At 51.0% G+C, this 26,153-nt stretch overlaps 1 protein-coding gene across 1 annotated transcript in view; it reads right to left on the reverse strand.

Annotated features, from left to right (window-relative positions):
• Nucleotides 1-1,224: 1,224 nt before the first annotated feature.
• abca3b (ATP-binding cassette, sub-family A (ABC1), member 3b) overlaps nucleotides 1,225-26,153 on the reverse strand; it is a 97,435-nt gene continuing 72,506 nt past the window's right edge. The window contains exons 17-22 of the mRNA XM_085999952.1: nucleotides 22,753-22,947; nucleotides 20,655-20,842; nucleotides 19,547-19,717; nucleotides 18,688-18,872; nucleotides 17,584-17,657; nucleotides 1,225-9,826 (exon numbers count right to left, since the gene is read on the reverse strand). Of these exons, the coding sequence (XP_085856078.1) occupies nucleotides 9,695-9,826; nucleotides 17,584-17,657; nucleotides 18,688-18,872; nucleotides 19,547-19,717; nucleotides 20,655-20,842; nucleotides 22,753-22,947 (945 nt within the window). The 3' untranslated portion in view covers nucleotides 1,225-9,694. The remainder of the gene's footprint in view (nucleotides 9,827-17,583; nucleotides 17,658-18,687; nucleotides 18,873-19,546; nucleotides 19,718-20,654; nucleotides 20,843-22,752; nucleotides 22,948-26,153) is intronic.

The following is a 26,153-nucleotide window of genomic DNA, read 5'->3' on the forward strand; positions in this document are numbered from 1 at the left end:
AATTAAATATTGGGAAGAGCGAACCCATTGTTTTCGGTTTCTGCCACAAACTCCGTTCCCTAGCCACTGAGTCCATCCCTCTCCCCAACATCTGTCTGAGGCTGAACCAGTCTGTTTGCAACCTTGGTGTCATATTTGACCCTGAAATGAGCTTCCGACCACATATCCGTGGCATAACTAAGACCACCTATTTCCACCTCCGTAACATTGCCCGTCTCCGCCCTTGCCTCAGCTCATCTGCTGGTGAAACCCTCATCCATGCCTTTGTTACCTCTAGACTTGACTATTCCAACGCACTCCTGGCCGGCCTCCCACATTCTACCCTACATAAACTTGAGGTCATCCAAAACTCGACTGCCCGTGTTCTAACTCACACCAAGCCCCGTTCACCCATCACACCTGTGCTCGCTGACCTCCACTGGCTCCCGGTTAAGCGACGCCATTTTAAATTCTCATCCTTGTCTTCAAATCCCTCCATGGCCTCATCCCTCCTCATCTCTGTAATCTCCTTCATCCCCACAAACCTGCGCTCCTCAAATTCTGGCCTCTTGAGCATCTTTGATTATAATTGCTCAACCATTGGTGGCTGTGCCTTCTGTTGCCAAGGCCCTAAGCTCTGGAATTTCCTCCCTAAACTGCTCCTCTCTTTCCTCCTTTAAGACGCTCCTTAAAACCTACCTCTTTGAACAAACTTTGGGTCATCTGCCCTAATTTCTTATGTGACTTGGTGTCAAATTTTTTTTGTCTTATAATACTCCTGTGCATCACCATGGGACGTTTTACTATGTTAAAGGCGCTATATAAATAAAGTTGTTGTTGTTGTAATTGTAACGATGTTGGTTGAGGGATAACTATCAGGCAGGACTCTGGAGATAACTCCCCTGTTCTTCGAAATACTGCCATGGGATCTTTTACATCCACCTGAGAGAGCAGACGGGGCCTCAGTTTAACGTCTCATCCAAAAGACGGTACCTCCGACAGTGCAGCACTCCCTCAGCACTGCACTGGGAGTGTCAGCCTGGATTATGTGCTCATGTTTCTGGAGTGGGGTTTGAACCCACGACCTTCTGACTCGAGGCGAGAGTCAGGGCCAAGGCTGATATTCAGGGTGTGAAAATCTTTGAATATTGTAATTCTATCTCGAGATCATCACTAATGTGGTTTCTAGTGAGGTGTTCAGATTCTGATCCACAACACACTTTAAAAATCACATAAAAAGCAATGTTAGAGTTGTCAAAATGCAGCTTTTAATAAAAAAATAAAGTTAAAACTTCATATTTAAGAATACAAAGTAAACAGCAGGAGACAGTCCTGTAAGTGTCAATAAATGCAGTAAAATAACTGTTTACATTCATTGGGTAAAGAACAGTACGAGGATACCAAGACAATGTAATGCCAGGTGGCAGTCTTTAGCACCAAATCTCCCAGGAGGTCAAAGGTAAACATTCAGCATTATCACAGTTTTAAAAAATTTAAAATAGTATTAATTAAGTCATTGCATTGTGATCAGTTCATTCAAACACCAACACACGGCACCGGTTACAACCAACTCTGGGCCCTCGCTGTGGTTATTCAGTGTCTGGGACACTCAGGCCTAGAAATTCGGTGGGCTGCGCCACCAGTTAGCGCCCAAAGAGGGCACTCAGTGGCTTTAGCGCCACTGGCCACGTCTCCCGCGATATTTAGCGGGGCGCTAATGGCGGTGTTAGCTTGTAGCGCTGCACCACCACCGATGACATCATTGGTGTGCGCAGCGCCCCGCCCCGATCGCGATATTTGGTCGCGCCCGCCTCTGTAACGCCGGTCGCAAATCGCGACCGGTTCACAGGGCCTACCTGTGGCGGTAGTGGCGCAAATTAAGGTGGCGGTGCGGGGCGGCCATTTTTTCCGGTGGCCGCCTGCCAGCACCTCCTCGCGCCGCCCTCCCCGGCCTCCTGATCCACCCCCCGGGCAGTGCCGGCTGTGTCCCAAAAGCCCGGCACTTCTCCTCGGTGTCGGGCTCTTTTGCTGGCACTCGCGATCGGTGATCGCGCTGGTGCAGGCCCCTCCCCCTTAAGAAGGGGAGGAAGGCCTGCAGTACAGCAGCACGCCATGCCACAGCATGTGGCGCTGTGGCACGTAGCGCGGCAATATTCAGTTTGAGCGCCCCAAGTGGGACGCGGGGAGCCTCGAGCAGCGCCCCGAGTCCCTCTTGGGGCGCACCCACTGAATATCGGGAGGGCGCAAGCGGCTCTGGCCGGAGCGCAAATTCCGGCACCCAGGCGAGCTTGGCGCCCCAAACGCAGCGCCACCGAATTTTTAGCCCTCAGTATCTGAGCCTCGTGTTTTAAGGTTTTTGAGCCAAGTAGGGTGATCAGAGTTTCAGTTCAGCCTTCCTCAGATCTGAACCAACAGGGCTGATTATCCGATGCTGGGGGGAGCCTGTGATATCAGGACATGGTGAGTGAGCTGCCAGATGGCAGTGGAATCTCAAATAATGGGCTCCATTGTGTTTAAAAAGCAGACACGTCACAAACAGAACAATAGTTAGAAATCAGAAACTGACCCTCATCCTGTATCAGTGGCTCCGAGTAAGACTGTCAATTGGGGGACGGCTTTTTGCACAGCCCACACCCACTAAGAGTAGAGTTGAGATTGTCCAAAACACAATCCACATGGAACCCTTACAGTCAATGGATTGACAGCCAAATCCCAGTGTTTAAAAAAGATGGTCTGACACACTGTCTCAGAGTGTGAGAGGTCAGAGTCTGACTCACTGTCCCAGAGTGTGAAAGGACAGAGTCTGACCCACTGTCCCAGAGTGCGAAAAGACAGTGTCTGACCCACTGTCCCAGAGTGTGACAGTGTCTGACCCACTGTCCCAGAGTGTGAAAGGACAGAGTCTGACCCACTGTCCCAGAGTGTGAAAGGACAGAGTCTGACCCACTGTCCCAGAGTGTGAAAGGACAGAGTCTGACCCACTGTCCCAGAGTGTGAAAGGACAGAGTCTGACCCACTGTCCCAGAGTGTGAAAGGTCAGAGTCTGACCCACTGTCCCAGAGTGCAAAAGGACAGTGTCTGACCCACTGAAGGACAGTGTCTGACCCACTGTCCCAGAGTGTGAAAGGACAGAGTCTGACCCACTGTCCCAGAGTGTGAAAGGACAGAGTCTGACCCACTGTCCCAGAGTGTGAAAGGACAGAGTCTGACCCACTGTCCCAGAGTGTGAAAGGTCAGAGTCTGACCCACTGTCCCAGAGTGCGAAAGGACAGTGTCTGACCCACTGAAGGACAGTGTCTGACCCACTGTCCCAGAGTGTGAAAGGACAGAGTCTGACCCACTGTCCCAGAGTGTGAAAGGACAGAGTCTGACCCACTGTCCCAGAGTGTGAAAGGACAGAGTCTGACCCGCTGTCCCAGAGTGTGAAAGGTCAGAGTCTGACCCACTGTCCCAGAGTGCGAAAGGACAGTGTCTGACCCACTGTCCCAGAGTGTGAAAGGACAGAGTCTGACCCACTGTCCCAGAGTGTGATAGGACAGTCTGACCCACTGTCCCAGAGTGTGAAAGGACAGAGTCTGACCCACTGTCCCAGCGTGTGAAAGGACAGTCTGACCCACTGTCCCAGAGTGTGAGAGGTCAGAGTCTGACCCACTGCCCCAGAGTGTGAAAGGACAGAGTCTGACCCACTGTCCCAGAGTGTGAAAGGACAGAGTGTGACCCACTGTCCCAGAGTGTGAAAGGTCAGAGTCTGACCCACTGTCCCAGAGTGTGAAAGGACAGTCAGACCCACTATCCCAGAGTGTGAGAGGTCAGAGTCTGACCCACTGTCCCAGAGTGTGAAAGGACAGTGTCTGACCCACTGTCCCAGAGTGTGAAAGGACAGAGTCTGACCCACTGTCCCAGAGTGTGAAAGGACAGTCAGACCCACTATCCCAGAGTGTGAGAGGTCAGAGTCTGACCCACTGTCCCAGAGTGCGAAAGGACAGTGTCTGACCCACTGTCCCAGAGTGTGAAAGGACAGAGTCTGAAACGATGACTAAGTCCTTGCCTGCCCGAGACCTGCTGTCCCCTCGCTGGCCCAGTGTGGGGCTCAGTGTATTGGTACTGATGACTGATCAGTGCTGGACAAAATATTCCCCACCAAATGTGTCCATTATGTGGCTCATTCCTAATCTATTGTGTAACCGATGGTAATCTCTTCACAATAAACACACGACTCTGTGGTACAACAGCATTGGTCATTTACTAGCACATGGGCGAGATCCCAGCTTCAATAAAGTATCTCTCAGTAATGTCCCGTCCGTCATTCCCAATGATCGGCTTCAAATACTTCAAGTGTCTCTGGTAACATATAATGTACAAATCACTTTCTCTTCTCATTATAATGTTTAGTTTAAAACACAACAGTATTGTGGTTCTTTCGCACTCTATGACTGGGTGGGACATTGCAGCAACAGTTCAGGAGCACAGGTCTGTTAGCAGAGGTCAGGATTTTTAAAGTTTAGTTAAGTCGAGTGTAAACGGCAATGACGAGTGTTTGAGGTGGGATAGTGTTTTCTGTTAACTGGGATCTGCCTGCAGTATTGGAATAACCTGCACATCTTGCCCAGTACAAAGGCCACTGCTTCATTGAGTTAGTATTGCACTTAACATTTTTCAAGTATCTGCCAGACCAGACCAGATATCCTTGACAGACTGACCCGAGAACACGCTGAAGAGCTCTGAAAACAGTGCGATATACAGCCTGAGACCAGCAGATCTCATTCGCCACACAAAGTGGCTCCTTGCATTGAAAGTTGCTGTTTTGCGGCAATGGTTCCACTGACATTTGATCCACTTCACACATTCAGTTTCAAGACTGAAAGGCTGCAGGGCATTCTGAAGGGGGAGGGTGAACAGGCAGAGGTCGTGGTTCACATTGGGACCAACGACATAGGTAGGAAGAGGGATGAGGTCCTGCAGCAAGAATTTAGGGAGCTAGGTAGCAGATTAAAGAGTAGGACCTCAAAGGTTGTAATCTCTGGATTACTCCCGGTGCCACGTGCTAGTGAGTATAGGAATAGGAGGATAGAGCAGATTAATGCGTGGCTAAAGAGTTGGTGCAGGAGGGAGGGCTTTAGTTTCCTGGATCACTGGGCCTGCTTCTGAGGAAGGTGGGACTTGTACAAGTCGGACGGGTTGCACCTGAACCAGAGAGGGACAAATATCCTTGCGGGGAGGTTTGCTAGCACTGTTCGGGGGGGGTTTAAACTAAAATGGCAGGGGGTTGGGAACCTGAGCAGGGAGACAGAGGAAAGGAAAACAGGGATAAAAGCAAAAGATAGGAAGGAGAAAAACAAAAGTGGCAGTCAGAGAAATCAACGGTTTAAATCAAACGTGGCCACAGTAAATAATAATTCTAATAGGTCTAAGAGCGTTAAAAAAACAAGCCTGAAGGCTTTGTGTCTTAATGCGAGGAGCATTTGTAATAAGGTGGATGAATTGGCTGCACAAATAGAGGTAAACAAATATGATTTGGTTGGGATTACGGAAACGTGGCTCAAGGATGGCCAAGACTGGGAACTCAACATCCAGGGGTATTCGATATTCAGGAAAGATAGGCAAAAAGGAAAGGTAGGTGGGGTAGCATTACTGGTTAAAGAAGGGATTAATACAATTGTAATGAAGGATATTAGCTCTGATGATGTGGAATCTGTATGGGTAGAATTGAGAAATACTAAGGGGAAAAAAACATTAGTGGGAGTGGTATATAGACCTCCAAACAGTAAGGCGGAGGTTGGGGATGGCATTAAAAGGGAAATTAAAGAAGCGTGCAATAAGGGCACAGCAGTCATCATGGGTGACTTTAATCTACATATAGATTGGGCCAACCAAATTAGTAACAATACTGTGGAGGAGGAATTCCTGGAGTGTTTACGGGATGGTTTCCTGGACCAATATGTTGAGGAACCAACCAGAGATCAGGCCATCTTAGACTGGGTATTATGTGACGAGAAAGGATTAATTAGCAATCTTGTTGTACGGGGCCCCTTGGGTCAGAGCGATCATAATATGATCGAATTCTTCATTAAGATGGAGAATGAAGTAGTTGACTCAGAGACAAGGGTCCTCAATTTAAATAAAGGAAACTAGGATGGTCTGAGGAGCGAGTTGGGTAGGATTGATTAGGGAATGGCACTCAAAGGGTTGACGGTGGATAGGCAATGGCAAACATTCAAAGACCGAATGGATGAGCTACAGAATTTGTTCATCCCAGTTTGGCATAAAAATAAAACAAAAAAGGTGACTCAACCGTGGCTAACAAGGGAAATTAGGGATAGCATAAGATCCAAGGAGAGGACATATAAATTGGCTAGAAAAAGCAATAATCCTGAGGATTGGGAGCAGTTTAGGAGTCAACAAAGGAGGACAAAGGGATTAATTAAGAAAGGGAAAATAGAATATGAGAGTAAGCTATCAGGGAACATAAAAACTGACTGTAAAAGCTTTTATAGATATGTGAAGAGAAAGAGATTGGTGAAGTCAAGCGTAGGTCCCTTACAGTCAGAATCGGGGGAATTTATCATGGGAAACAAGGAAATGGCAGACCAACTAAATACATACTTTGGTTCTGTCTTCACAAAGGAGGACACAAATAACCTCCCAGAGATGCCGGGGAACATAGGATCTGATGAAAGGGAGGAACTGAAAGAAATCAGTATTTGTAGGGAAATGGTGTTAGGAAAATTGATGGGGCTGAAGGCCGATAAATCCCCAGGGCCTGATAATCTACATCCCAGGGTACTTAAGGAAGTGGCCCTAGAGATAGTAGATGCATTGCTGGTCATCTTCCAGAACTCGATAGACTCTGGAACAGTACCCATGGATTGGAGGGTAGCTAATGTTACCCCACTATTCAAAAAAGGTGGTAGAGAAAGAGCGGGGAATTATAGACCGGTAAGCCTGACATCGGTAGTGGGGAAAATGCTAGTCTATTATAAAAGATGTAATAGCAGAGCACTTGGAAAGCAGTGACAGGATCGGACAAAGACAACATGGATTTACAAAAGGTAAATCATGCTTGACTAATCTACTGGAATTTTTTGAGGATGTAACTGGTAAAATAGATAAGGGAGAACCAGTGGATGTGGTGTATTTGGAATTTCAGAAGGCTTTCGATAAGGTCCCACATAAGAGATTAGCGTGCAAAATTAAGGCACATGGGATTGGGGGCAAGGTATTGACTTGGATAGAGAACTGGTTGGCAGACAGAAAGCAAAGAGTTGGAATAAACGGGTCATTTTCCGAGTGGCAGGCAGTGACTAGTGGGGTACCGCAAGGATCGGTCCTAGGACCCCAGCTGTTCACAATATATAATGATCTGGATGAGGGAATTGGATGTAATATCTCCAAATTTGCAGACGACACAAAGCTGGGTGGGAGGGTAAGCTGTGAGGAGGATGTCGTGAAACTCCAGTACGATTTGGACAGGTTGGGTGATTGGGCAGAAACATGGCAAATGCACTATAATGTGGATAAATGTGTGGTTATCCACTTTGGTGGCAAAAACAGGAAGGCAGATTATTATTTGAATGGCAATAGATTGGGAGAAGGGGAAGTGCAAAGAGACCTGGATGTCCTTGTGCACCAGTCGCTGAAGGTAAGCATGCAGGTGCAGCAGGCGGTTAAGAAGGCAAATGGTATGTTGGCCTTCGTAGCAAGAGGGTTCGAGTACAGGAACAAGGATGTCTTGCTACAGTTGTACAGGGCCTTGGTGAGACCGCACCTTGAGTATTGTGTGCAGTTTTGGTCACCTTACCTGAGGAAGGACGTTCTTGACATGGAGGGAGTGCAGCGAAGATTCACCAGGCTGATACTTGGGATGGCAGGAATGACGTATGAGGAGAGATTGTGTCGATTGGGCTTATACTCACTGGAGTTTAGAAGATTGAGAGGGGATCTCATCGAAACCTATAAAATTCTGTCAGGTCTGGACAGACTAGATGCAGGAAGGACGTTTCTGATGGCCGGGGAGTCCAGAACCAGGGGTCATAGTCTAAGGATAAGGGGTAAGCCATTTAGGACTGAAATGAGGAGGAATTTCTTCACCCAGAGAGTGGTGAACCTGTGGTATTCTCTGCTACAGAGGGCGGCGAAGGCCAGTTCATTAAATATATTCAAGAAAGAGTTGGATATATTTCTTGAGGCTAAAGGGATCAAGGGATATGGGGAGAAGGCAGGGACAGGGTACTGAATTTGGATGATCAGCCATGATCTCATTGAATGGCGGAGCAGGCTCGAAGGGCCGAATGGCCTACTCCTGCTCCTATCTTCTATGTTTCTATGTTTGATCCCAACTACAATTGGGTTGGAAAGCAGGAGGTTTTCATATATAAAAGCTCACTTACCTGTAGACTGCCAGGTTCCCTTCCCGAATCTCTATACTGACACTGCTTTCCTGTAAAATACAGGCATTCTGTAGGTATGAGACCAGGTTATTACTTTGCAGTTTTGGATGTTCTAGTGAACACCAGATATGTCAATGCATTACCAGCATGGAATTTAGTCAGTGCCAGGTCGAATTTAGTCATCAATAACAAGTTTATAAAGTGAGCCCAGTTAGTTCCAGGTGCCATTTTTAGCGGCTGTAGAACGCAGCTGTAATGTTACATCGATCTATCCGGGACACATGATTTAGACGATCCACTCATGGGAGGGGCTGCAGTGTGTCTATGACTCACTGGTGCCCAGATATTACTAGTAACAAATCATAGCTAGCACTAGGGCCATTACTAGTAACAAACCATAACTAACACTAGGGCCATTACTAGTAACAAAATATAACTAGCGCATGGGCCATTACTAGTAACAAACCACAACTAGTGTATGGGTAATTACGAGTAAAAAAACACAACTAGCACTAGGGTCACTACTAGCAACAGACCACAACTAGCACTCGGGTCAATACTAGTAACAAACCACAACTAATGTATGGGTAATTACTAGTAATAAACCACAACTAGCACTCGGGTCAATACTAGTAATAAACCACAACTAGCACTCGGGTCAATACTAGTAACAAACCACAACTAGTGCTAGCTGGTATGAGGCCGGCCCTCTGTGTTGTTGCTGGGGAAGGGCCAGAAGTTCAGGCCTGAATGTAGAGGGTCCCAGTTTTGCAACAGGAGCAACTGCACCTTGGTCCTCAGTACAGAATCAGGGAACAGGAGGATCCAACAGCGTGACACAGAGGGGCAATTCAATGAGCCATGTCTGCTTTGGTCACTTTATAATCTTTTATCTTGGAACAAACCGATTGGACCAATGGGTTTGCCTCCCGTACTATATAATCCCACTCACATGTATAAAGGTAGCGCGCAGTAACAAGAGCCAATGACCAGGCCAGTGTGGCCATTTCTTACCCTGACTGAATATTGCACAGTCCGGTCACAGTCCCAGAGCTGGAGCACACAACCCCAGCATGCTCGGAACAGCCCAACTCCGAACCAATCGAATTCCAAACCAACTGAACCCCATCACGCTCCGAATCAGCCCAATCAAAGACACTCTGGGCCTTTCAGGCTTAGTGTTAACTTTACTGTGGATTTTTATTTCAACCCGAACCCCCCCCCCACTCCCCCCATCATGTATAGAAGTGCTCCTGTGTGTAGCTCCTGCCCCTGTAACCCTCCTCCTGAGAGTTCATGGTCAGGGCCTAGGACAGGAGCTGTCAGTGCTAATTTCTCATCTCCTCTACATAGTGTTGTAAACGAGCGAAGCTGAGGAACACTTGCTCGAGGGAGATCTGGCTGACTGAATAATCCTTGATATTGTACTTCTCCTTCGCCCTTTCTAGTGTGCCGAAAATCTGCAAACAAGGGGAGGAGAAATGGAAGTGATTATCCATTGACATACACACGAATTACAAGTACAGGGGACAGCTCAAGCTGTTAGTAATATCAGCCGGGGGTTAGCACTATCAATGGGTTAGTAATATCGGCCAGTAGTACTATTGATGGGTTAATAATATCGTCGGGTAGTACTATTGATGGATTAGTAATATCGGCAGCTGGTACTATCGATGGGTTAGTAATATCAGCAGTTCGTGAGCACTATCGATGGGTTAGCAATATTGGCCGGTAGGAGGATAGTGATAGACTTAAAGAAGACATAGACAAGCTGGTGAAATGGGCGGACACGTGGCAGATGACATTTAACGCAGAAAAGTGTGAAGTGATTCATTTTGGTAGAAAGAACAATGAGAGGCAATATAAACTAAATAGTACAATTCTAAAGGGGGTGCAGGAACAGAGAGACCTGGGGGTATATGTGCACAAATTGTTGAGGGTGGCAGCGCAGGTTGAGAAAGCAGTTAAAAAAGCATATGGGATCCTGGGCTTCATAAATACAAAAGCATAGAGTACAAAAGCAAGGAAGTTATGATGAACCTTTATAAAACTCTTGTTTGGCCTCAACTGGAGTATTGTGTCCAATTCTGGGAACTGCACTTTGGGAAGGATGTGAAGGCCTTAGAGAGGGTGCAGAAAAGATTTACGAGAATGATTCCAGGAATGAGGGACTTCAATCATGAGGAAAAACTGGAGAAGCTGGGATTGTTCTCCTTAGAACAGAAAAGGTTGAGAGGAGATTTGATAGAGGTGTTCAAAATCATGAGGGGTCTAGACAGAGTAGACAGAAGTTGTTCCCATTGGCGGAAGGGTTGAGAACCAGAGGACAGAGATTTAAGGCGATTGGCAGAAGAACCAAAGGCGACATGAGGAAAAACTTTTTTACGCAGCGAGTGGTTAGGATCTGGAATGCACTGCCTGAGAGGGTGGTGGAGGCAGACTCAATCATGGCTTTCAAAAGGGAACTGGATAAGTACCTGAAGGAAAAATATTTACTGCGGGGAAAGGGCGGGGGAGTGGGACTAGCTGAAGTACTCTTGCAGAGAGCTGGTATGGGCTCGATGGGCTGAATGGCCTCCTTCTGTGCTGTAACCATCCTATGGTTCTAGTACTATCGATGGGTTAGTAATATCAGCAGGTAGTGAGTACTATCGATGGGTTAGTAATATCGGCCGGTAGTACTATCAATGGATTAGTAATATCAGCCGGTAGTACTATCAATGAGTTATTAATATCAGTGCTCCTCCGGGCCTGATGGAGGTCCTCCACTTTGGATCTGTGAAAGGCAAGTTGGAATATTTCTTAATGGTGACAGACTAGGATCTGTGGAGGAGCAAAAGGATTTAGGTGCACAGGTACACAAAGAATCAAAAAAGGCTGATGGGATGTTGGCCTTTCTCTCAAGGGGGTTAGAATTCAAAAGTCAGGAAGTGATGCTTCAGTTGTACCGAGCCTTGGTCAGACCCCATCTGGAGCACTGTGCTCAGTTCTGCGCACCACACCTCAGGAAGGATGTATTGGCCTTGGAGGGGGTGCAGCACAGATTCACCAGAATGATACTGGGGCTAAAAGGGTTAATTTACGAGGACAGGTTGCATAGACTAGAGCTGTATTCCCACGAGTATCAAAGACTAAGGGGTGATCTAATCGAGGTGTTTAAGGTGGTTGAAGGAGTTGATGGGGTAGATGTGGAGGAACTACTTCCTCTGGTGGGGGGAGTCCAGAACATATGAATTAGGAGCAGGAGTCGGCACTCAGCCCTTCGAGCCTGCTCCGCCTTTCAATAAGATCATGGCTGATCTGATTACTCCACATTCCCGCCTACCCCTAATAACCTTTCACCCCCTTGCTTATCAAGCATCTATCTACCTCTGCCTTAAAAATATTCAAAGACTCTGCTTCCACTGCCCTCTGAGGAAGAGTGTTTCAAAGACTCACGACCCTCTGTGAGAAAACATTTCTCCTCATCTCTGTCTTAAATGGGCGACCCCTTATTTTTAAACAGTGACCCCTAGTTCTAGATTCTCCCACAAGAGGAAACATCCTCTCCACATCCACCCTGTCAAGGCCCCTCAGGATCTTATGGCCTAGAAATTCAGTTGTTTGCGCCAGCCGCTAGCGCCTTAGGAGGAGGAGATGTGGGGCGCTAGGCGGCTAGCGGCCGGGTGCTGCGCGATCTGCGCCTCTCCCCAACTTCAGTAAAGATTTAGCGGCGGCGCAAAGCCTTTGCGCACGCTCAGCTGCGCGCGCAGATCCTGACATCATTTCATCGTGCAACGCCCTTTGTGCGCCCCAAACCGGAAATTCAGTGGCGCCGGCCTATTGCGCGCCTGGCGCCCCTAGCGACTGGTAGAGGGGAACGGTTCCCACTCGCTGCGGGGCGCGGGGGGCGCTAATTAAAGGGCACTCCTCCTGCAGTAGAAATGGCAGCCATTTTGCAACACTCCTTCTTTGTGAGAGACGGATCTTTGCAGAGAGACAAAGGTAGAGAGCTTTCTGGTTTGGCTCAACACTCGCACAGGTACTTGTGGCTTCAGGCCACAGCTTTGCACTTGTCTTTAACTTCAGAGCCATAGCATTGATTGGAAACATATAATGGGGGCTGCAATGGGTGCAAACGTTGGCCTTCTCCATTGCATTCAAAGGGCTCAGAGACGCCGTGAGAGAGTGGCAGTCATGGCCAGAGGGAGAAGGGGCAACAGGCGTCGGCTAAGGAGGCCTTACCCACCCAGGGTATACTGCCAGCAGTTCTCATATCTGACGAGCAGTGTGTTCGGAGGCTGCAATTCCGAAGGGCGGTGGTCACTGAGATCTGCCACCTGCTTCGCGGAGATCTGCAGCCACAGCTGAGGAGCAGGACGTCTCTGTCGGTGGCAGTGAAGGTGACGGTGTCTCTCAACTTCTATGCCACCGGCTCCTTCCAATCCGCTGCTGGGGACATTTCCAACATCTCCCAGTTTGCCGTACATTGCTGCATCCGCCAGGTGACCAATGCCCTTTTCAGAAGGAGACGTCAGTTCATCTCCTTCTCCATGGCCCTTGTCAAGCAGCAACAGCGTGCAATGGGCTTTGCAGCATTAGTGGGCTTCCCCATGGTGCAGGGCGCCATTGACTGCACGCATGTGGCTTTGCGGGCACCTCTAGAGCATGCCGAGGATTACCGCAACCGGAAGGGCTACCATTCGCTCAACGTGCAGTTGGTGTGTGACCACAGGCAGATCATCCTAGCTGTCAATGCCTGCTTTCCAGGCAGCAGCCACGATGCCTTCATCCTGCGCCAGACTTCTGTGGCAGACATGTTCCAGGCCCAGCCTCACCCACGAGGATGGCTTCTCGGGGACAAAGGCTATCCTTTGTGCACCTGGCTGATGACCCCGCTCCGTGCGCCCAGCACCCCTGCTGAAGAGGGATACAATGACAGCCATCAAGCAACCAGGAACCTCACTGAGCAAACAATCGGCGTCCTGAAGCAACGGTTCCGCTGTCTGGATCGTTCCGGAGGAGCCCTACAGTACTCGCCTGAGCGAGTCTCCCATTTCGTGGTCATGTGCTGCACAACCTGGCTATCCGCAGGACTCAGCCACTGCCACCAGACATTGGAGGACCACCAGAGGAGGAGGAGGAGGAGGAGGACCAGCACAGGAGGGAGGCAGAAAGTGCAAGGGCCGCCCGTCGGCGGCTTATTGAACGTCGGTTCTAGGCCCCCTCTCAGGGAATGGCTTGGCACAAGACGAATGTAGCCGCTCCACAAGCCCTCAGCCGAGCAGGGCAACCAGGACTTCCAAAAGAAAGCATGGACAGTGCGATTTAAGAACATTTATTACTTTGATACCTCTGTGCCCTTCCCACATAACAAACTAATGGAGAGAAGCCCCCTCCAAAAACACAAATCGAGCAGTCTCGGCCTTTCAAAAAATACAAATACACCAGTCTCGGCCTTTCAAAAAAACAAATCCACCCTCCCCCTTTAAGAGCTCACCGGCGCCAGAGTGTCTGCCGTCAATCAGCAGCTCGCCACACCTGCGCTGCGCCCGCCCTCGGGGGTTTCGCCCCGGGCTGCCGGCTTAGCGCCTAATGATAGTCGTGCATCGCCTGTTTTAGCGCAGCAGCAACCTCTTGGGGCGATGCCACTGAATATCGGCGAAGGTGGCGCGAAGTTGCGCCAGGCGCAAACTTTAGCGGCCGCCCGGCTGTAGCGCCCCAAACATGGCTATACTGAATTTCTAGGCCTATATGTTTCAATCAAGTCACCTCTTACTCTTCTAAACTCCAGCGGATACAAGCCTAGCCTGTCCAACCTTTCCTCATAAGACAACCCGCCCATTCCAGGTATTAGTAAACCTTCTCTGAACTGCTTCCAACGCATTAACATTCTTCCTTAAATAAGGAGACCAATACTGTACACAGTACTCCAGATGTGGTCTCACCAATGCCCTGTATAACTGAAGCTTAACCTCCCTACTTTTGTATTCAATTACCCTCGCAATAAACGATAACATTCTATTAGCTCTCCTAATTACTTGCTGTACCTGCATACTAACCTTTTGTGATTCATGCACTAGGACACCCAGATCCCTCTGCATCTCAGAGTTTTGCAATCTCTCACCATTTAGATAATATGCTTCTTTTTTATTCTTCCTGCCAAAATGGACAATTTCACATTTTCCCACATTATACTCCATTTGCCAGATCTTTGCCCACTCACTTAACCTAACTATATCCCTCTGTAGCCTCCTTATGTCCTCTTCACAATTTACTTTCCTACCTATCTTTGTGTCATCAACAAATTTAGCAACCATACCTTCGGTCCCTTCATCCAAGTCATTTATATAAATTGTAAAAAGTTGAGGCCCCAGCACTGATCCCTGTGGCACACTACTCGTTACATCTTGCCAACCAGAAAATGACCTATTTATGCCTACTCTCTGTTTCCTGTTAGCTAGCCAATCTTCTATCCATGCCAATATGTTACCCCCTACACCATGAGCTTTTATTTTCCGCAATAACCTTTGATGTGGCACCTTATCAAATGCCTTCTGGAAATCTAAGTACAGTACATCCACCAGTTCCCCTTTATCCACAGCACATGTTACTTCCTCAAAGAACTCCAATAAATTGGTTAAACATGATTTCCCTTTCACAAAACCATGTTGACTCTGCCTGATTACCTTAAACTTTTCTAAGTGCCCTGCTATAACGTCTTTAATAATAGCTTCTAACATCTTCCCTATGACAGATGTTAAGCTAACTGGCCTGTAGTTTCCTGCTTTCTGTCTCCCTCCCTTTTTGAATAAAGGAGTTACGTTCGCTATTTTCCAATCTAATGGAACCTTCCCCGAATCTAGGGAATTTTGGAAAATTAAAACCAACGCATCAACTATCTCACTAGCCACTTCTTTCAAGACCCTAGGATGAAGTCCATTAGGACCCGGGGACTTGTCAGCCCGCAGCTCCAACAATTTGCTCAGTACCACTTCCCTGGTGATTATAATTTTCTTGAGTTCCTCCCTCCCTTCCACTTCCTGATTTGCAGCTATTTCTGGGATGTTACTTGTATCCTCTATAGTGAAGACCGATGCAAAATACCTGTTCAATTCAACTGGCATCTCCTTATTTTCCATTATTAATATCCCAGACTCACTTTTTGTAGGACCAACGCTCACTTTGTTAACACTTTTCTTTTTAAAATATCTATAGAAACTCTGACTATCTGTTTTTATATTTCTAGCTAACTTTCTCTCGTACTCTAATTTTTCTCCTTATTAATCTTTTAGTCATTCTTTGCTGTTTTTTATATTGTCCAATTTTCTGGCCTGCCACTCATCTTTGCTCAATTATATGCTTTTTCTTTAAGTTTGATACTATCTTTAACTTTTTAGTTAACCACGGATGGTGGGTCCTCTCCTTGGAATTTTTCTTTCTCGTTGAAATGTATATATTCTGTGTATTCTGAAATATCCCCTTAAATGTCTGCCACTGCAACTCTGTAGACCTATCCCATAACCTAATTTGCCAGTTCACTTTAGCTAGCTCTGCTTTCATGCCCTCATAATTGCCCTTATTTAAGTTTAAAATACTAGTCTTGGACCCACTCTTCCCTCCCTCAAACTGAATGTAAAATTCAATCATATTATGATCGTTGCTACCTAGGGGTGCCTTCATTATGAGGTCATTAATTAAGCCTATCTCATTGCACAATACCAGGTCTAGTATGGCCTGCTCTCTGGTTGACTACAGAACGTGCCGTTCTACGAAACTATCCCAAAAACTTTCTATGAACTCCTCACCTAGGCTACCTTAGTCCATCTGATTTTTCCAGTCTATATGTAGATTAAAATCCCCCATGATTATTGCCGTACCTTTCTGACAAGCTCCCATTATTTCTTCCTTTATACTCCACCCTACCGTGTGGTTACTGTTAGGGGGCCTGTACACCACTCCAAGTGACTTCTTGCCTTTATCATTTCTCATCTCTACCCAAACCGCTTCTACATCCTGGCTTCCTGAACTTAGGTCATCCCTCTCTATTGTGCTAATACCATCATTAATTAACAGAGCCACCCCTCCACCTTTTCCTAGCTTCCTGTCCTTCCTAAATGTCATGTACCCTTCAATATTCAGGTCCCAATCTATGTCATCCTGCAGCCATGTTTCTGTAATGGCTATCAGATCGTACTTATTTATTTCTATTTGCGTTATCAGTTCATCTGTTTTGTTTCGAATGCTACGTGCATTCAGATGCAGAGCCTTTAGTTTTGTCCTTTTATTATTTTTGTAACCTCTAGCCTTAACTGTTGATTTACCCTTAGATTTGTACTCTCTATCCCTTCTTGTCACGGTCTGTTTATCATTTCCCATATTAATACCTTTCTCTCTTGCCTTGACTCTACTCTTTGATTTACCACATCTTCCCAAATTTGATTCAGGGGGCATAATCTTAAAATTAGAGCTAGGCCATTCAAGGGTCATGTCAGGAAGCACTTCTTCACACAAAGGGTAGTGGAAATCTGGAACTCTTTCTCCAAAAGACTGTGGATACTGGGGGTCAATTGGTTGAATGGCAAAAGAGGCTCTAGGGGCTGAATGGCCTTCTCCTGTAGGCTCGAGGGGCTGAATGGCCTTCTCCTGTAGGCTCGAGGGGCTGAATGGCCTCCTCCTGTAGGCTCGAGGGGCTGAATGGCCTTCTCCTGTAGGCTCGAGGGGCTGAATGGCCTCCTCCTGTAGGCTCGAGGGGCTGAATGGCCTCCTCCTGTAGGCTCGAGGGGCTGAATGGCCTCCTCCTGTAGGCTCGAGGGGCTGAATGGCCTTCTCCTGTAGGCTCGAGGGGCTGAATGGCCTCCTCCTGTAGGCTCGAGGGGCTGAATGGCCTCCTCCTGTAGGCTCGAGGGGCTGAATGGCCTCCTCCTGTAGGCTCGAGGGGCTGAATGGCCTCCTCCTGTAGGCTCGAGGGGCTGAATGGCCTCCTCCTGTAGGCTCGAGGGGCTGAATGGCCTCCTCCTGTAGGCTCGAGGGGCTGAATGGCCTCCTCCTGTAGGCTCGAGGGGCTGAATGGCCTCCTCCTGTAGGCTCGAGGGGCTGAATGGCCTCCTCCTGTTCCTACACAAGGCCTGCTTTGCATTTCCAGCAGCCACTGTTTGGCCATCGGAAGTTTCAGCTGGAGTGAAGTGCCCTTTGCGAATCCTTCCTTCCAGGGTCTCGGTCAAACCAAGAAACCTACCTGAGCCCAGGTCAAGAGTTTGCTGGTTAAGTGGTAATGCACCATTCCATGATGCTCATCTTTCACAATGCTGCCTGTCACAGAATGAAACAAAAGGAAGTTACAGACAGATACAAAAATAAAACATCATACAATGTTAAAAGAACAATAATCAGTGCGGTGGGATCCTCAACACCCCAAGCACACACCGTGCACAGACACTCTGGCTACAGTGGCCCAGTGGTTCTGGTACTGGATGGGCTACAAGAGGCGGTGAGCTCAAATCCCACCCGGGCAAGTTGGCAAATGGCATTCAATAAATCTGGTAATTCAGGACTGGCACCGTTAATCTGACCATGAAGCTGTCGGATTGTTGTAAAAACCCAACGGGTTCACTAATGTATTTCAGGGAAGAGAACCTGCCGTCCTTACCCGGTCTGGCCTACACGTGACTCCAGTCCACACTGTGTGGTCGACTCTTAACTGCCTTCAGGGCAGCTAGGGATGGGCAATAGATGTGGCCATTCTAGTGTCCCATATCCTAAGAACAAATCTAAACACAGACAGGACAGGGCCTGCTATATCACTGAAAGCAGCTGTCAGTACAGACAGGCATCATGTCACATTGAAAGAGTGCCCCGCTCCCTGCAACCCCCCCCCCCCACCCTGTCTTCACACATTAAATGTTGGTGGGCTATGTTGGCAGAGCCTGACCACCGCCCCCCCCCCCCCCCCCCCCCCACCGATTATCCAATGCCCACCCACTTTTCAACAGGGATTACTGAATCACAGGCAGGAGCAGGGACCCTGTCCTTAGCCCAAGGCACTGTGGCAATTGCAATAACCTTACTACCCCGTAACCCCACCTGACTCAGCACAGACCAGTGATCAACCTGTTCCATGTGGATCAGTACCAGACTGGGCGGTGCCCTTAACCACAGAGAGAGAGATAAACAGAGAGGAGAGACAGAGTGAAAGAGAGAGAAGCGGAGAGAGACAGAGAGAGATAGAGAGACAGAGTGAGAGTGTGAGAGAATGAGAGAGCGTGAGCGCGAGTGTGAGAGAGAGTGACTCCTGTTTCATGTGTAGTTTTTAGGAGGAATCCAGGCGGAGTTAGTTCGGTACCTTCAAATGTCGTTTCGATAAAGTTCTTGAAAGGCTCGAGATCGGGGTCGTCTCCCTGGATTTTGACCAGTAGTGTGTATCCACTGCCAAATTTGCTCTTGAGGTGCTGCGGACTCCCGAGGCACTTGAACTGACCGTTGACCATGATAGCCAGCCTGGTGCAGAGGGCCTCACACTCCTCCATACTGAAACACATAGCACACAGACTTACTGGAGACCACTTACACCATGTATTAGGTAGATAGGAACACAGCACTGCGTTCAGTTCTGGGCACCATGCCTCAGGAAGGATATATTGGCCATGGAGGGGGTGCAACTCAGATTCACCAGAATGATACTAGGGTTTAGAGGGTTAAATTATGAGGGCGGGTTGCAAGGACTAGGCTCGTATTCCCTCGAGTTTAGAAGATTAAGGGGTGATCTAATTGAGGTGTTTAAGGTGGTTAAAGGAGTTGATGGGGTAGATGTGGAGAAACTATTTCCTCTGGTTGGGGGTGGGGGGGGTGGGGGTGGGGGAGTCCAGAACAAGGGGGCATAACCTGAAAATTAGAGCCAGGCCGTTCAGGAGTGATGTCAGGAAGCACTTCTTCACACAAAGGGTAGTGGAAATCTGGAACTCTCTCCCCAAAACAGCTGTTGAGGCCGGGGGTCAATCGAAAATTTCAAAACTGAGATTGATAGGTTTTTGTTGGGTAAGGGCATTAAGGATTACGGAAGCAAGACGGGCAAATGGGGTTGACGTACAGATCAGTCAGGATCTAATTGAATGGCGGAACAGGTTGGAGGGGCTGAATGGCCTCCTCGTTTTATTATGAACCATACTGCAACCCGACTGTAACAGAGAAACACACTGCCTTACCTGTGGGAGGTGATGACGACTGACCTCCCGTGATGTAGAGATCTGGTCACTGCATCCCATAATAGTCTCCTGGAAACGGGATCCATGCCGGTGGACGGCTCATCCAGGAAGATGACAGCGGGGTTCCCGATCATAGCCACCGCGGTGCTCAACTTCCGCTTGTTCCCACCGCTAGGATAGGACAAAACCAGCACAGCAAGAGTGAATCCCAGCACAGCGAGAGACCGTGAATCCCAGCACAGCGAGAGACCGGGAATCCCAGCACAAAGACCGGGAATTCCAGCACAGAGACCAGGAATCCCAGCACAGCGAGAAACCGGGATTCCCAGTACAAAAACCGGGAAATCCAGCAGAGAGACCGGGAATCCCAGCACAGCGAGAGACCGGGAATCCCAGCACAGCGAGAGGTCGGGAATCCCAGCACAGCGAGAGATCGGGAATCCCAGCACAGCGAGAGATTGGGAATCCCAGCAGAGAGACCGGGAATCTCAGCAGAGAGACCGGGAATCTCAGCACAGAGACCGGGAATCTCAGCACAGAGACCGGGAATCTCAGCACAGAGACCAGGAATCCCAGCACAGCAAGAGACCGGGAATCTCAGCACAGCGAGAGACCAGGAATCCTAGCACAGCGAGAGACCGGGAATCCCAGCACAGAGACCGGGAATCTCAGCACAGCGACGTTTCCCCCCTCCGTGACTCTCCCCACCTCCCAGATTTACCTCAGTGCTGATCTGGCAGCCTCCGGGCGGCCCGATATTGGGCCGGCCTGAATCCAGCAAGCTGTATCGGGACACCCATACTCACCGGATTCATTTAAATGAGCGTGGCCTCAAAATCGCACCAGCTCCTTCTTCCTGCCCATCCCCGCAAACAGGCGCCCTCCAAACGGTACAATCAACCCCTGTATATATGCACACTTGCACACTTTGCCACTTGCACAATCAGGAAGGAAGTTGCAGCCCAAGTATGTGATGGGCTGAATGGCCTCCTTCTGTACTGTGAGATTCTATGACCATCCAGGAGAATCCACCAACACAGACCGTTCCATCAATAGGTGAAGGGAATGGAAGGGGAAGGAGATGTAGAGACGACCTAGCTTCACTCACCTGTACGTCCGCACCAGCTTCCCAGCGTAGGGCTCGAGGAGGAGGCTCCTCAGCACATCTTCCACACACTGAGTAATGTGGTGCTCGGGGATGCCCCGTAACCGTGCATACATGAACAGTGTCTCCCTCCCCGTCATGTGATCGAGAAGAGCGTCAAACTGGGGACAGTAACCAATCTTCTGTTGCACCTTTCCAGAAATAGAGAAAAAAATAGGATAATAAGGAAAACGCAGGGGACTGAAGTTCCAGAATCTGCTGACCAATGAAACTCGTCCCTCGCCCTGTCCCCCCTCCTGTGGGGCATGAACCCCCTCCTGTGGGGCGTGACACCCCCCTCCTGTGGGACATGGACCCACCCCTCCTGTGGGACATGGATGCCTCCTGAGGGACGTGAACCCCCCTCCTGAGGGACGTGAACCCCCTCCTGTGGGGTGTGACCCCCCCCCTCCTGTGGGGCGTGACCCCCCTCCTGTGGGACGTGACCCCCCCCCTCCTGTGGGACGTGACCCCCCCCCTCCTGTGGGACGTGAACCCCCCCTCCTGTGGGACGTGAACCCCCCCTCCTGTGGGACGTGAACCCCCGCTCCTGTGGGACGTGAACCCCCTCCTGTGGGACGTGAACCCCCACCAGTGGGACGTGACCCCCCCTCCTGAGGGATGTGAACCCCCTCCTGTGGGATGTGAACCCCCTCCTGTGGGACGTGACCCCCCCTCCTGTGGGACGTGACCCCCCTTCTGTGGGATGTGAACCCCCTCCTGTGGGACGTGACCCCCCCTCCTGTGGGACATGGCCCCCTCCTGAGGGACGTGAACCCCCTCCTGAGGGACGTGACCCCCCCCCTCCTGATGGACGTGACCCCCCCCTCCTGATGGACGTGAACCCCCTCCTGTGGGACGTGACCCCCCCTCCTGTGGGACATGGCCCCCTCCTGAGGGACGTGACCGCCCCCCCCTCCTGATGGACGTGAACCCCCTCCTGAGGGACGTGACCCCCCCCTCCTGAGGGACGTGAACCCCCTTCCGAGGGACGTGACCCCCTCCCGAGGGACGTGAACCCCTCCAGAGGGACGTGAACCCCCTCCTGAGGGATGAAACCCCCTCCTGAGGGATGAACCCCCCTCCTGAGGGACGTGAACCCCCTCCTGAGGGATGAACCCCCCTCCTGAGGGACGAACCCCCCTCCTGAGGGACGAACGCCCCTCCTGAGGGACGTGAACCCCCTCTCACGGGACGTGAACCTCTCCCCCCTCCTGAGGGACATGAACCCCCTCCTGAGGGACGTGAACCCCCTCTCGAGGGACGTGAACCCCCCCCCCCTCCTGAGGGACATGAACCCCCTCCTGAGGGACGTGAACCTCTCCCGAGGGACGTGAACCCCCTCCTGAGGGATGTGAACCCCCTCCTGAGGGATGAACCCCCCCTGACTGGTGCCAAGAACCAGCCACCAATTCTGTGGAGATTCCCCCATGTTTTCCTCAGCCCAGTAAACATTAACGGACACGCAATGCCCTGGGTCTGTGCTCCAATGAATGGTGCGCCACGTTGAGTCCTCACTATCTGCATGTACAGTTGCAATGATTGTGGCACTGGAGAAGGTGCAAAAAAGATTTCCTAGAATGATACCAGAATTGAGAGGTTATACCTATTGGGAAAGATTGAACAGGTTGGGACTCTTTTCTCCAGAAAAGACTGAGGGGGTGACCTGATGGAGGTCTTTAAAATTATGAAAGTGTTTGATTGGGTCGGCACAGAGAAGATTTTTCCTCTTGCAGGCAAGACTTGGGGCCATAAATATAAGATAGTCACTAATAAATCCAATAGGGAATTCAGGTGAAACTTCTTTACCCAGAGAGGGGTTAGAATGTGGAACTTGCTACCACAAGGAGTGTTGAGGCAAATAGTATAGATGCATTTAAGGGGAAGCTAGATAAGCGCATGAGGGTTTAAGGAATAGAAAGCTATGTTGATGGGGCGAGATGAAGAGGGGTGGGAGGAGGCTCGTGTGGAGCACAAACACCAACATGGACCAGTTGGGCCGAATGGCCTGTTTCTGTGCTGTAAATACTTATTACTATTGAACGACCCAGGGAGTGCTCACCTTTCTCTTGTCCTTCAGGATGCTGTAACGATCGATATATGCTTCTCCCCCGCTCACCTTCAAATCACCAGTCAACATCTTGAATAGGGTTGTTTTTCCAGCTCCATTGAACCCCAGCAATCCAAAACACTCCCCTTTATTTACAGCTAAACAAATTTTGTTCACAGCAACCGTCGACTCCTTGTTGTGGTAAATCTGAAAGACAAGGTGCCAAGTACAGATTGGCAGACCACAGAACTTCAAATATAAAACACAAATGTGGGACAAGTTCTGGGTAATGACCATCTCAAACAACAGAAAGCCCAGCCATCTCCCCTTAACCAGAAATGGCATCCCCCCCCCCGCACATCTCCAACCCCCACACCCCACCCCCAATTGTAAACCTCCACCCATCGCTATACCCCCCATTCCTCATCACCATCTCCAACCCCCATTGCCATCCCCCATCGCCCCAATCCCCACAACCCATCACCATCTCACACCCCCATCTCCCATTGCCCCAATCCCCACCCCCCATCACCATCCCCCAGTCCCCATCGCCATCTTCCACCCCCATCGCCCCAATCCCCGCCCCATCGCCATCTCCCAGCCCCCATTACTCCAATCCCCACCCCCATCGCCCCAATCACCATCTCACAGCCCCCATTACCCCAATCCCCACCCCAATCACCATCTCCCAGCCCCCATTACCCCAATCGCCATCTCCCAGCCCCCATCGCCCCAATTGCCATCTCCCAGCCCCCCTCGCCCCAATCGCCATCTCCCAGCCCCCATTACCCCAATCGCCATCTCCCAGCCCCCATTACCCCAATCGCCATCTCCCAGCCCCCATCGCCCCAAGCACCATCTCCCAGCCCCCATCGCCATCTCCCAGCCCCCATTACCCCAATCGCCATCTCCCAGCCCCCATTACCCCCATCGCCATCTCCCAGCCCCCATTACCCCAATCGCCATCTCCCAGCCCCCATTACCCCCATCGCCATCTCCAGGCCCCCATTACCCCAATCGCCATCCCCATCCCCCATTACCCCAATCGCCATCTCCTAGCCCCCATCGCCCCAATCGCCATCTCCCAGCACCCATTACCCCAATCGCCATCTCCCATCCCCCATTACCCCAATCGCTATCTCCCAGCCCCCATTACCCCAAATCGATATCTCCCAGCCCCATCGCCCCAATCGCCATCTCCCAGCCCCCATTACCCCAATCGCTATCTCCCAGCCCCCATCGCCCCAATCGCCATCTCCCATCCCCGATTACCCCAATCACCATCTCCCATCGCCCCAATCGCCATCTCCCAGCCCCCATTACCCCAATTGCCATCTCCCAGCCCCCATTACCCCAATCGCCACCCCATCCCCCAATCGCCATCTCCCAGCCCCCATCACCCCAACTGCCATCTCCCAGCCCCCATTACCCCAATCGCCATCTCCCAGCCCCCATCACCCCAATCGCCATCTCCCAGACCCCATTACCCCAATCGCCATCTCCCAGCCCCCATTACCCCAATCGCCATCTCCCAGCCCCCATCACCCCAATCGCCATCTCCCAGCCCCCATCGCCCGAATCGCCATCTCCCATTACCCCAATCGCCATCTCCCAGCCCTCATTACCCCAATCGCTATCTCCCAGCCCCCATTACCCCAATCGCCATCTCCCAGCCCCCATTACCCCAATCGCCATCTCCCAGCCCCCATTACCCCAATCGCCATCTCCCAGCCCCCATTGCCCCAATCGCCATCTCCCAGCCCCCATTACCCCAATCGCCATCTCCCAGCCCCCCATTACCCCCCTCGCCATCTCCCAGCCCCCATCGCCCCAATCGCCATCTCCCAGCCCCCATCGCCCCAATCACCATCTCCCAGCCCCCATCGCCATCTCCCAGCCACCATCGCCCCAATCGCCATCTCCCAGCCCCCATTACCCCAATCGCCATCTCCCAGCCCCCATCGCCCCAATCGCATCTCCCAGCCCCCATCGCCATCTCCCAACCCCCATCGCCCCAATCGCCATCTCCCAGCCCCCATTGCCCCAATCGTCATCTCCCAGCCCCCATTACCCCAATCGCCATCTCCCAGCCCCCATTACCCCAATCGCCATCTCCCAGCCCCCATCGCCCCAATCGCCATCTCCCAGCCCCTATCGCCATCTCCCAGCCCCCATTACCCCAATCGCCATCTCCCAGCCCCCATCGCCCCAATCGCATCTCCCAGCCCCCATCGCCATCTCCCAACCCCCATCGCCATCTCCCAGCCCCCATTGCCCCAATCGCCATCTCCCAGCCCCCATTACCCCAATCGCCATCTCCCAGCCCCCATTACCCCAATCGCCATCTCCCAGCCCCCATCGCCCCAATCGCCATCTCCCAGCCCCTATCGCCATCTCCCAGCCCCCATTACTCGAATCGCCATCTCCCAGCCCCCATTACCCCAATCGCCCTCTCCCAGCCCCCATTACCCCAATCGCCATCTCCCAGCCCCCATTACCCCAATCGCCATCTCCCATCCCCCATTACCCCAATCACCATCTCCCATCGCCCCAATCGCCATCTCCCAGCCCCCATTGCCCCAATCGCCATCTCCCAGCCCCCATTACCCCAATCGCCACCCCATCCCCCATCACCCCAATCGCCATCTCCCAGCCCCCATCACCCCAACTGCCATCTCCCAGCCCCCATTACCCCAATCGCCACCCCATCCCCCATCACCCCAATTGCCATCTCCCAGCCCCCATCGCCCCAATCGCCATCTCCCAGCCCCCCAATCACCATCTCCCAGCCCCCATCGCCCCAATCGCCATCTCCCAACCCCCATTACCTCAATCCCCACCCCATCACCATTCCCCAGCCCCCACCGCCATCTCCCAGTCCCCATCGCCCCAATCGCCATCTCCCAGCCCCCATTACCCCAATCCCCACCCCAATCGCCATCTCCCAGTCCCCATCGCCCCAATCGCCATCTCCCAGCCCCCATCGCCCCAATCGCCACCCCATCCCCCATATCACCATCTCCCAGCCCCCATCGCCCCAATCGCCATTTCCCAGCCCCCATCGCCCCAACTGCCATCTCCCAGCCCCCATCGCCATCTCCCAACCCCCATCGCCCCAATCGCCATCTCCCAGCCCCCATCGCCATCTCCCAGCCCCCATCGCCCCAATCGCCATTTCCCAGCCCCCATCGCCCCAACTGCCATCTCCCAGCCCCCATCGCCATCTCCCAACCCCCATCGCCCCAATCGCCATCTCCCAGCCCCCATCGCCATCTCCCATTACCCCAATCCCCACCCCATCACCACCCCCCAGCCCCCATCTCCCAGCCTCCTTCGCCCCAATCGCCATCTCCCAGCCCCCATTACCTCAATCCCCACCCCCATCACCATTCCCCAGCCCCCATCGCCATCTC

This window comes from Somniosus microcephalus, chromosome 11, assembly GCF_052327205.1.
Source record: "Somniosus microcephalus isolate GS21.2 chromosome 11, FLI_Smic_1.0, whole genome shotgun sequence".
NCBI classification, from domain to species: domain Eukaryota; kingdom Metazoa; phylum Chordata; class Chondrichthyes; order Squaliformes; family Somniosidae; genus Somniosus; species Somniosus microcephalus.